We start from the raw sequence: 12,426 nt of genomic DNA on the forward strand, positions 1-12,426 counted from the left end.
ACCTTTGAGAACGATTTATTAATTTTAGGTAACTTTTAGATTAACAGCAGATTTTTATTCTATTAATATTAATTTGAAAATTTAAAAATGGTTGTTTTCAAAAGCTTTAAATTCATCCGCTTCTGGATCATTGTTGACGCCATTTTGCGAAAGAAGGCATGTTGATTAGCAGACACGCATTAATTTGGACAAATTTATGTCATTACGGAGGGAGGAATAGGGGAAACACATCTGAAATGTGAGAAAACGTTTATTACAGCATATGAACATCAAATTATAGACTGTCAATATGTGTATTAAAATTATAACTTATTTATGTGTTTCAACTGTGCCAAGGGCGACAATCAGTGACATCAGATGATCAACAGATCAAAACATGTGTAACAGTAAAATGTTTCAAAACAGGAATTAACTTTAATCAACATAATTGGATCACTGATGCTAATCTTCCAAAGACAGTTTATTCTGAGTCAGAGTCTATTGGAAGTATCCTTCGGCGTTTCCTTACTGGTGGAGAGTTCATGATGGCCTAAACATTTGAATTTGATGTGTTAGACATGTTACTTGTGTGGAAATGGACATTGATATTTCCACTGATCTGGTTTCCACTGAAAAAAAACACCTAAAAAGTCATACGGATTCCTGGGAGCCGGTTGTTGAACGTGGTCACTGATATGAGTCTCTGTGTGCTGACGACTGGCGTAAACGTGGTGTGGAGCTGAGATATCTCTTGATTTAGTGCAGGTGTTTGGAGGTAATTTACTCAATGTCCTTTAAATATCTTTCTGTTGACTTTCATTCAACGTGCTGTAATTGTTGACAATGTTTACATTTTTGTGGCCACTAATCTGAATGATGTGGTTGGGTGCAACGCCAGCATAATTTAATGTCTGTACCATTCCTTTCCTTACACTGTAAATAAATGGTATTTTTTAATTTTTTTATACATTAAACTTTAAAGCAAAGTCAATCAAATTTTTAAGTCAATCACAATATTTTTAAATCTAATTATTAAACAAAAGAAGCTAGCAGCATTTAATGTAATTGAAAATTCATTAATTAAAAAAATAAAGAAATATTATAGATATTTGACGACATATAGAACACTTTATTTTATGTAATCATTTTTTCATGTATAACATTTTTTTAAATTGCCGACAGAATTACTTATGAGGAATTTTGTTGTCGACTTGTTTTCAAATGAAATTCTAATAGTAAATCTACCGTAATAATGTTCGCACAAACTTTCAAATTAATAAAACAGTGAGGACGGTTAAATTGGTTTTTTTTTATTTTATTGAAATATATTTTAAAGAAGATTTCTCTGATTTATGTTAAAGAAAGTTGTAAAAGTAATTTTTGCATGATTTTTCAAATATATAAAACAAGATTTATGGTTAAATAGTAATTTACATGCCACAGTTTGTTTTAATTAAGATTTGAAATAAAAATGTGTTTAATTTAATTCAAAAAATAATTTTATATAATTTTTCTAATTTGTATACTGTTTATAGGTTTAACATTGTGAAAATATGAATTATTAAAACTTTTTTTCCTATTAATATGTTTAAATTCAATTTTTATTTATTACTTGCCTGTATGGTGTTAAATTTGGCTTATCTATGTTTGTTGCATGCTTCATATCCTTCATTATGCTGTATATTTTGTTAATCCCCATGGTACATTTCTTATACCAAGGTTTTTCATTTTCAGGTACGTTAGAAGCTACAGTTAGGAAGAATGGAGAGTTTGGCTCCAACATTGCTTCTTGACGGCTATTAGCAAATTGCTTATATAAAGCCACTGGACAACGTGCCGGATTTTCAATAACTTCATAAGCTCTTGGCTTTATTTTTCTTTGGTCACGAGGATAAGCCCCAGTCCTAGTTTTGGTTTGGCGCTCCTGACAATACACCAGATATTCGGAGCCATCATCATCAGACATCAACTTTACATCTCCCCAACAAAGAGAATGAACCTCTGTGCCAGTCCGCATACCAATAAAATTGGTGCAAATAAACCACATAGAGTTTTGAAGTGCTCTAGGATTGTTTCCACCAAGCTGGTCAGCTGCATAGAATTTCTCTGCAACATTTTACGTCGGATGTTATGGCAGCAGCAGCATTTGGGTTGTTGCCTTTGCCTTGTGATTTTAAGTGTTTTGTTTTTGCTTTCAACACCTGCTTACATTTCTGGAAAACCTGATCTTTGGATAGTGAAAAGCCATATTGGTTCACATTTAGAAACCTTTGAATGCTTTGGAACTTTGATATTAGAGAGTTTGGCTCATATTCCTGGCCATCTTTTTTCCTTACTGCATATATAAAACTACTCACATAGGCAGATAACTCTTCAGGAGGGATTTGAAGTATTGGCCTACTTTCAGCCACAGAGACCAAAATTTCTTGGAATAATTTAATGTCTTGGTCAGTTTTAAATTTAGTATTCTTATTAATGCCATCTTCAAGAAATTTGAAGTAACAAATCGTGGATTACCAATATTTATTATGTTGCTGACATCTTCATCTTGTTCAGAAGGAAGAACTACCGGTTCATTCTCATTGACATTATTTGGAACTGATTCATCATCCTGTTGCAAGATCATAGCTGCCTCAATCAAATGAAAATCAATGTTGGCCAAGAACTCATCTTCTTCATTGTCTATTTCAATGTCTAACTCAATGTTGCTTTCTTGTGACATTTTGCAGAAGACAAAACTGATTTTCAAGCTTTTGACATAGTTACTATTAGTCTAATAAGCATCTATTGATACAGATTTTATGTAAGGAATAGAACTGAATAGAACAGAAATTTGTTAAAGGGACACTCTTTTTTGTACTGAATTGTTTTTGATTATAAAATTATTATAAATTATTTTTTTTCCCTTTTTAAAAAAATTATTAAACTGCTGTGAATTTAGAAGAAAGTAGTCCGGCAAAACACCAGTGAAAATACGGAAAATATGTTTCACTGCAGTGAAAAATAAATTTTTACAGTGAAAATACGGAAAATGAAAATACGCGTTTTATTTCATCAATATTTCTCAATCTTTCATTTATAAGTATATAATAAATGAACTAATTGTATGGGTATGTAAATTTGCTTTCAGACAACTTTGTAATATTAGTTTCAGATGTATCAAATAATTATCCCAAAAAGCCATTGATATAGACTTTTGTTATCATCTTACATTTTGCTATGATTTATTTCAGATAATGCAGATAAGATCACTGGTGACTGGGAGTTGCAAGGTTGGAAGCTGAGCTAGTTAAGGAAAGACAAAAAAGTGGTTGCTGGTAGGTCAAGGGATATAACTCCTGCTGCTTTTCAGAACAAAAGGACAAATATTCTTGGCAGAAAAATCGTAAGGAATTCTTGAAAAAAAAATCGAATATGTCAGTGTGACCATTAATTGCATTTGAACTCCACAAGTTATCTGAGTCATTATTATAGGTCACTGACCAAGGCCCATAATTGTCCAAAATTGTTACAGAATCAAACCTCTTATGAATGACTTTTGCATGTTATTTTTATTTCTTGTAGTTGCAAATTCTAATAATTGCAGGTTATGACAAAATTATCTTAAAACAAATGTAAATACAAAGGTCGTCTTTATGATAATTTTTGTATATTTACACGGTATACAGGCAATGGAAACTTCTCATCAAAAGGACCAAATTTACAGTCAGTTCTTACGTCAATCATATTTACATGCAGTTTGTCACACGCCTCATCTACGCCGAGTACGCATTCCATTCCCGCCAAACTACTCAGCTTTGTTGACAGGAACGCCCCAAAAAGGTAAGGTTAGCCTAATTTTATTATTTATTATAAATGGCAGTCATTGGAACTTTTTTTCCTTTTGCGATTTGGTTTTCTTTCAAACATAAATTGAGTCCTTGATTTTTGTAGAAAAACAAAACAAGAACAATATTTTGCTATAAAAAAGGCAAGGCTATTTGCCTGCTGCTTTGCATATCGGTTTTATTTTAGAAGGAAATAATCATTGATTTTAACACAATTTTCCTTATGATACAAAATTGATCAGGAATCCTATTTACTGTAAGAGAGTTAAGCTTTAGACCATTTTTACAAATCTTTCTTCTGAAAGCCATTGTAATTTGTTAAACCACAGGTATGTTAGACTAATTTTACTTTTTGAGTTTTTCAGACTCCACTTGAGGAGAATCATATATTGAAAATGTTGCCAGACAAGCCGACAACCATGGATATGATGATTGTTACAAAAATCTTTAGCCAACGGGGAACCAGAAGTCTGTGGATGTTTCTATATTCAAATTTCACCATTTTAATGTTTAAATGGTGAATTCTGCTTAAGCCGGTGCTAGGGGGCGTAGACGGTAACTTACACTTTCCATTGCCGTCCATGAACAGGCTCAATCAAACCGAGCCTGCAACATTTTACAGTTATGCCGTGTTGGGCTTTCTTCAAAGATTCTGTTTTTCACTATTTCTATTTTATTTTATTTGGAGACTTTGAAGTTCAGTACATTTTGAACCAGAGGCGAGAAAAGTGGTAGACGAGTAAGTTTTACTGTGTTATTAGCTACATTGTACATGGAAGGGCAAGGCAATTCTTCACTACCTGATACTACTTTATTGATGCAAACTTTATATTTCATTATTGCCTGAAGGTATTCACTTTAAACTTTAAGAAGTGTGTTTGTAATGATACCTGATATATAGTTGCTAATTAATGACAAAGACCCATAATTCCAGCAATAAATATATTTCGACTGCCTGAAACGCATTTCTGAATTTGAAAGATCATGATTTTGCCTACAAGATCTTCCTTGTTTTAGTGTTTTGGCTTTTGCTGTTTGTTACTAAATTTTTGTTTTTGATATTGAAATCCCTAACCTTTGAATGGATTGTGCCAAATTCAAAGATGGGCAAATCAATTATTCAATTTCAGCAAGTTTAAAGGTTGATAAGTACAAATGGTCTAAATTGTCTAATTGTAATGAATGAAAGTTGCTTTTGTTAGGTATGTAAGTATATGAGGAAAAGTCTTCTGAAACAAATAACGTAAATTGACAGTAATGAAAATATATGTCATGTGAAAGTCCTGACAATACTCTGTGAAATCATGTAGCAATTTTGGTCAATTAACGATAATAAAATATCATTTTTATAGAATATATTATCCACCAAGAACAGTAGCGGTTTAACTGCTATCAAATTTTATAAGGTGTAAACTCGTTACTGCATTAAGGTGATAATATCTGAAAATTGATTATCTTTGCTTTAATCTAGGCTAAGCTTTTTTTCATTAGATTAAGAAAATCTTTGATATCTAACTGTTTTTTTTTCAAATTAAGGCATAACTCATTCTGGTTTTTTGGACAGTCCGATATAGATTTTATGGTTATATAAAAATGAAAATTTAGTGTGGATCGGGCAGCAGTAAGCCATTTCCAAATTGGTTAATACTTTAAGTAAAGGCTTGTTTGTTAAGCTTTTAGCATTGAAAGAGATAAAAATAAAAATCTAAATTACCATTCTGAAAATTTGAAATATTATTGGCTCGTTATGTTGAATGTATTAAATATTTAAATATTTGTTGTTTTTTTCATTTGAGGCAATAAACAAAAAACACACACTTTTCATCCCAGCATATAACCTGACTTGATTATACTAATATAATGTTATTTTAAGATTGTAATGTAAGCATTGATGCAATTTCTATAGCTTTCTTTATATAAGAAGTTTATCATTAGAAAAGGGAATAATTATATATTAACAAATTAAAGATGCTGTATTTTGCTTATACAGAAATAAAGGGGAGTTTACTTTGTTTGCTTTAGACACTGACATTTTTGTGTTTTAAAGAAACATGAGAATTGATGTTTTTGTCATAAAATTAATCCTTCTCCCGTAAGATTTTTGCATTACAAAATCCTTATGTGGATTGAATATTTCATTGGATGTTTATTGGTTATTGAATGAGTAACTGTTGCAATGTATATGTGGATTCTGTATGAACATAAACTTCTCTGATTGAGATCAGAAAGACAAGAACAATCAATTTATCTATTTACTTGTACATTTGTCATCATTGTATATCTCCTACCCTTCGTCTGCCCGCGGCAACAAATTTTTTTACAAATATGTCCAGCCAGACAAGATCAGCTGGTACATCCCTGCCATCTGATCGTGGTCTGCACTCTTCGCTATTTAGTTAGCACGTTTACCAAAATGGTCTCTAATAATTATGGTTTATTAAACATTGAAGAATGGCCAAGTCAGTTTAAGATACTAGTTGTGATACATGGGTTATGAAGGAATAATTATTTGAACTGACATTAAGTTATTTAAAATTCTATTTCTGTTACTGTAAGTGAATATTTTACGTGTGTGTTAATATTTCATGTAAGAAATTGTATAACTCTTTGAATAAGTTTGAATTTAATCTTTGAAAATTAAAATTTCAATTAGGTAATTGTTTTATAAGAGTAAATGAGGCTGTATAAAGTTTAATTGTTTTTGTTTTGTTTTTTTTTAAAAAGGTTTCTTTACTACATTTTTAATTCATTTCTAATAACCGTTGTATCTATATCAATTTCTTGTTATTGATAAGATAATACAAAATGACCACATGATTGTCTTTTTTACATTTTCTCTTTATTTATATCTTTCATATGGTTTTATATCAGCATTTCTGCGGACATACAGAATGACAGACAAACAGTCGAACAGATAAAAAAATGTAAAGCTGTACCAAATCTCCATAATGCCCTCTTCACACTATGTTTCTCCAACCTAACTTTTATTAATTTTGAGTTATGGAAGAATCCAGTTTTCTTCTGAGGCAAAAAACAAAAAACACACACTTTCTTTCTGAGAGATGACTGATCCATATTTCTTGAAAAGGTCAGAATAAAGGATTGACGAGCGGATGGACCTGTGATCCCCACATGTGAACCCGGTGGAAATAATAAACGTGTAAAAATGGACAGAATAGTTTCCCCTGGTTACAAAGAGCAACAGAAACATTTTTCATTCCGTATTTTTTAAGAATATAATCTTTGGTATCATTTAATTCTTGTTTAATCTTAATATATAAGCTATTCGAGTACAGTATTAAGTATAATGTATCCCGTACATTTGATACAGCGATCTTTTATATTCTCTATAAGATATCAGGAGTGTTTTGTTTTCAGTTTTGTAATTATTGTTCTTATAGATTTATAGTGTTAATATCCATGCTATGGCAAAATAAAAAGCTTTGTCATTAATGAGATAATAAAATATTAAAGTTGTTTTCTCCGATTACAAAATGCCGTGTCTATAATGTTGAACAAAACATCATTGGAACATGTATTATACAGTTCTACATGTTTCTGATTCTGAAAAACGGAGAGACATATCCAGCAGTCAAAAATATTTTAAATAAAGTACGACTAATCATGCATGGAAAATATAAGTTAGTGATAATAACTATTTGTAAAGAAATTAAAAAGGGTTTTAAATACTTTTACTATCATAATTTTAAATAACCGATCAGTGTAATGTTTAAGACCTTTGCGCTGAACAATAACAAAATGAAAATAAAGAACGGTATTCTGCTTTTAGTTTGTTTGTTATATTGTCAAGCATGACTATTTAAGTTGTTACGCTAATATGTTCATGTCTAGTCACTTGCTCATTTCAGTACTTTCCGGCCAGTATGCTTTCTGCTAAAATCTATTGTACAAGCAATGTTCAATGGGCGCAATATCCTGCATAATAAGGGTACACGGAGCAAGGCTAAGATTAAACGTTAAAACTTTCTTATTAAAAGATATATTCTAAATAATTTAATGATATTTTTTTGCTAACAATACTGTCATCAGCTACATAACAATAAACCTTATAACAACTGATAACGAAAACACCAATACACTTAAAAACAGGACCATATGCCACAGAAAAAAAGACATCAATATTTAGTTTTTAAATCAAGAGTCAATTTTTCATACTTTTGCGTTTACGAAAGATACCAATAAATTATTTTTGTTGCATGCAGCTGCGAGAAAATGACGCCATAAACAGAACACGTTGTAACAAGTACAAGTTACAAATCCAGCCATTGCAAATTGAAGATTTGTTGGGTATGGGCAGCTTCAGCTAGGCCTAAATTGGGTGTTTGGTGTTTTACCGTGGACTTCAAAAGACTAGTAAGTGCAGACTGACAGCATGTTGTTGATGGTCATTTTGTCCAAGAGAATCCATGCTTGACAGAAATATTGTTACAGAATGGTGAGTTGTCGAGGGATAAGTCGTACAGTATACATATGTCTCGCATTCCAAATCATACAAAATTCTTATGAAAAGATATATCGATTACCCATATGGTTTGCGTAAAAGGATGTGTCGTTTGGGCAGTGTGTGGATTTTTGTTCTCTGCAAAAGTTTGACATTTTTGCATCTGCACGTACCTGATTGAAAATAAATCATAAAATGAAAGATATTTTACATAAGTAAGATATTGAACTACGTGCTACTGTATAGAACATTTGATCCCTATAAAATAACATTTTGCATGATATCGTGATATTGAATAAAAATATTTAATTTCATTTTACTTGTATCTTATTATTTCACAAATAGTATTATTAAAAAGAATTTTTTTATAATTGTTCAGCACTTTTCCCATGAGTTTGTCAATCAAACCAGTTAAAGTCCGTGATTAAATTTATTGTTAATTTGACATGGCTAGTATATAGAATGGAACAGCCAATCAATTGTCTACATAATCCTGACCATTACAACTTTTTTATCATGGTTTTTGTCATTATGGAAAATCATTTTATCTGACAAAAAGGAACCCATCAACATTTCCTTTGGCTTGAAAAGAAAATGGACATCCCTTAATGTAAATTCATTGTTATTATAAGGATCAACAAACTAATCTCCTACCAAGTGATATTCTCTTATCAGTACAGAGACTGAACATGAATTAACAAATTGAGAGATACTGAGCAAAAAATTAGTTTTATACAAGCACATGGACAAATCACGATGTCAATATGTTATTCAAAATACGAAATCATACAAACTAGCAAGGTGATTAAAGAAGATAATTAAGTAAAGGACCTTCAAAAAGATAAGGGTGCAGGGGGCAGAGCGACGTAAATGTGGGAGGGGTAAATGTTTTAAGAAAACTAGTGAAAAATTGATAAAAACTTAGGCAACAAGGATTAAAAGGAACACAAAAATATCACCACAATTGTATGTAATATTTCACAAGACATACATAGGTGCGCCGCATTGGAACGGCAGTATAGGTACTGCTGGGGAGTTATGTGTGCACCAAACCTCACTTTTAGCCCCAACATACCAAACCAAATGTTCTTTTTAAACGAAGAATCCCAGCCAAGCGAATTCCTAACGGTTGTTATGGTTACATGTGGTAAAAATATTAAAATACAGAAATGATTATGTAGATGCATATAAAAAGTAAACTCAATGACAATAACAAAAGTACTCAATGTCTGAAAGGACATATTATTGCAAAGGTCTATTGGCCTACCAATAAATCTTTTCCATTCTGATAGTCATCCCTACTGGTTTTGGATAAAGAAGAGCAAATGTTATTTTGCCACAAAAACTCTCTAATTTATTCACAATGGAAGTATTGTTCCTGTATTGACCATTCTAAATGTTTATTCTATAATTAGCTTTATTATCAGGTGCTTTTCATTGTTTTTTTTCCTCGAGACTAAATATGGTTAGCTTTACATATATACATTCATATTATTTTCTCCTTTTACTCCACGCGTTTTATGATATGCATTTTGATAAGATGCGCAGCTGGTCTGATAACTTAACGAGAAAAACAAAAACTAATCAATTGCCATAATATTATGAGAATTGTTGTTGCAAGATGACAATGATATGATTTTATTGTCATGTAATCAAAAACAAACTAAAAGTGAAATAGAAAACCTTTTTTTATATTTTTTTTCTGGTCCTTAGGGGTCATTGAGTTCAGCATTTTTACGTGTTGAGAATTGAGTACTGCTAAGGCCGGTGCTAGGGGCGTGAAGGATGTTGCACATTTTCAATACCCCTCATGTATAGTCTCAATCAAACCGAGTCTGCAATTTTCATTTAATTTTGCTGTTTTAATGCTTCCGAGGGATCAATTTTACCAGATATTTGTATGATCATATATTTCTGTCGCAAGCAAAACTTTAAATTTTCACAATGATCGTCTCACTTGTTACGTTTTAACTAGTTAACTGTTTTAATAATAGATATTTATATGATTAACTAGATATTGTATTTGGTAAACAATAAAATGACAAACTTATATCTAACTTCCAACAACACTCAAACACGCCTATAACCGCTAACATTTACCAGTTATATTAAAGACATATTAAGTCTCAGAAATCCATAATTACTAAATTCCTTAGAAATGTCAAACGGGTGTTTAATAATGTTTTTAAACTTGATTTAAAGCATGTACCAAGATATAAGACAAATGCATATTAAAAAATATTTTTAGAAGAGACCTAATGTAATTAAATTTAGAGAACTATTTGAATCTGAAAATATTTGGATTGTTAAAAATTTAGCAATGTTTGTTTACAAAAGTCTTGATAAAAGAGACAGTGAACTGTATCAACGATATCCTTGTCCTCTCACTATTTCATATATATGAGGCTTATATCAAGTCATTGATGTTATCATATACATTTTATATGTATCACAAATATAATAGACTAGATATGTTGTAATGAATATGTATTGACTTTTTAATAGAACTATTTTATGTATACCATGCTAAATCATGCCATTGATGTTAATATCCAACTGCTGATTGTATTATTACTATGTACTGATGGTCATATTGCCTTTGTATGAATAAAGTTTATCTAGATGTTTAACAGCTGAGGAAAGTAGCACTAAATGTGCAATAATATGTATCAAAAATAAAAAAGTATACTTCCAGACTTCCATACAAAATACTTATTCACTATAATTATATAAATCGTCAACAAAGCAAAAGATGCAAAAAATGTTCATCTATATGAAAAACGGGTAATTTTATGAAACTGTAAAAAAGGTTTTGAAATATGTATATATAATAATTTTAAGTGTTTATTATCTAAGGAAAACTGCGTTGAATACGACTTATGCATCATAAAAGAAGCAAAATCTTAATTACTTCCATTAAGCGTTAAATTACTATAAAATTAATGTATTTATTGGATAAAACCAGAAGGAATAACAGATAGTTCATGTAAGTTGCCAATGAGTAACTTCTGGGAACTAAAGATGGACACCAAAAATTAAAAAAACAACAATTGAGAAATTTAAATAAAATCATTTCCTGATGATTAATGGGCCTTTAAGTACATGTAAAGAAGTATGAAATCCCCAAATTCTCTTTGATACATTAAAAGATACAAATGGTAATTTACCAAATACCCAGTAAAAATGTTAAAAATGTGTTGTTAGAATTAGATTTTTATATAATTATATGGAATAAAATTCTGGAAACAAAGTGATCCCTCGGAAGCATTAATCACAACAAAATAACATAAGAATTGCAGACTCGGTTTGATTGAGTCTGTACATGAGGGATAATGAACAAGTGCAATATCCCTCACGCCCTCTAGCACCGGCTTGAGCGGTACTCAATTCTCAACAATTTATAGTGTTGGCATCAATGATCCTAAAGGACCAGAAAATATAACAACACTGAAGTGAAGTACGGGGCAACTTTTTACGGCTGCCACACGGCACTTGAAGACAATATTACAACTGTTCATCTAAATACTATTGAACAACATATAAACGGAAGGCAACTGCAATAGAGAAATACTGAACTCAGTACTTTTTGTAACTTAGAGAGATGTAATTTATGTATCAAGAAAGTTTATATGCTCATATTTTCATTGTCGAGGTTAGCTGAATTGACTTCATATTTCAAAAGATTGACTGTCAAAATGGTGTTTGACCAACAGTTGATATATATTAGAAAATGTAAAGAATAAAATTATAAATCTGCCTTAAATATAAAAAGACTGCCCCTTCTTTTTATATTATTTATATCATTTGTATAAGTACATGTATTTCCGTGTTAAAATTACTTGTGTAACACATGTTTATCTAGATATTATTGTTCATGGCATTATGGAATAAATACATATCATTAATGATTTGTAAAAATTTTGGTAGCTTTCTACAAATACATTTCTATATTCAGCGATTCAACTACTTAATTCATTTGTTCAAATGTGCATAATTGTAATGTATCATACCTTTTTGCAGTTTGTATTGTACCGCTAAAATATTACTTGACGATGGATATGTTTTAGCCAATAAACGTCAGTTTCTGTCATACTTCAAAAGGATTTTTTAATATCTATTGATTATAATGTATAAACTACCATATCAGTTAAATCATAT

At 30.7% G+C, this 12,426-nt stretch overlaps 1 protein-coding gene across 1 annotated transcript; it reads right to left on the reverse strand.

The window, feature by feature from the left end:
* Window positions 1-773: 773 nt before the first annotated feature.
* Window positions 774-2,701, reverse strand: LOC132721524 (zinc finger MYM-type protein 4-like). Its single transcript, XM_060705841.1, has 4 exons — window positions 2,497-2,701; window positions 2,115-2,461; window positions 1,596-2,083; window positions 774-912 (listed from the first exon to the last, which is right to left on the reverse strand). The coding sequence occupies exons 1-4, from the start codon at window positions 2,699-2,701 to the stop codon at window positions 774-776; spliced, it is 1,179 nt and encodes a 392-aa protein (XP_060561824.1).
* Between the last annotated feature and the right edge of the window lie 9,725 nt (window positions 2,702-12,426).

This window comes from Ruditapes philippinarum, unplaced genomic scaffold, assembly GCF_026571515.1.
Source record: "Ruditapes philippinarum isolate M1 unplaced genomic scaffold, ASM2657151v2 ctg990_1_1_1_1, whole genome shotgun sequence".
Taxonomy (NCBI): domain Eukaryota; kingdom Metazoa; phylum Mollusca; class Bivalvia; order Venerida; family Veneridae; genus Ruditapes; species Ruditapes philippinarum.

What these genes read in the sequence shown, in the direction of transcription:
- LOC132721524 (XM_060705841.1), bottom strand. Translation starts at nt 2,701, where the DNA reads ATGTCACAAGAAAGCAACATTGAGTTAGACATTGAAATAGACAATGAA. An exon ending in ACAACCCAAATGCTGCTGCT is followed by an intron (nt 2,084 to 2,114) that starts GCCATAACATCC and finishes AATGTTGCAGAG; the next exon opens with AAATTCTATGCAGCTGACCA. An exon ending in CCAAATTTAACACCATACAG is followed by an intron (nt 913 to 1,595) that starts GCAAGTAATAAA and finishes ATTTATTTACAG; the next exon opens with TGTAAGGAAAGGAATGGTAC.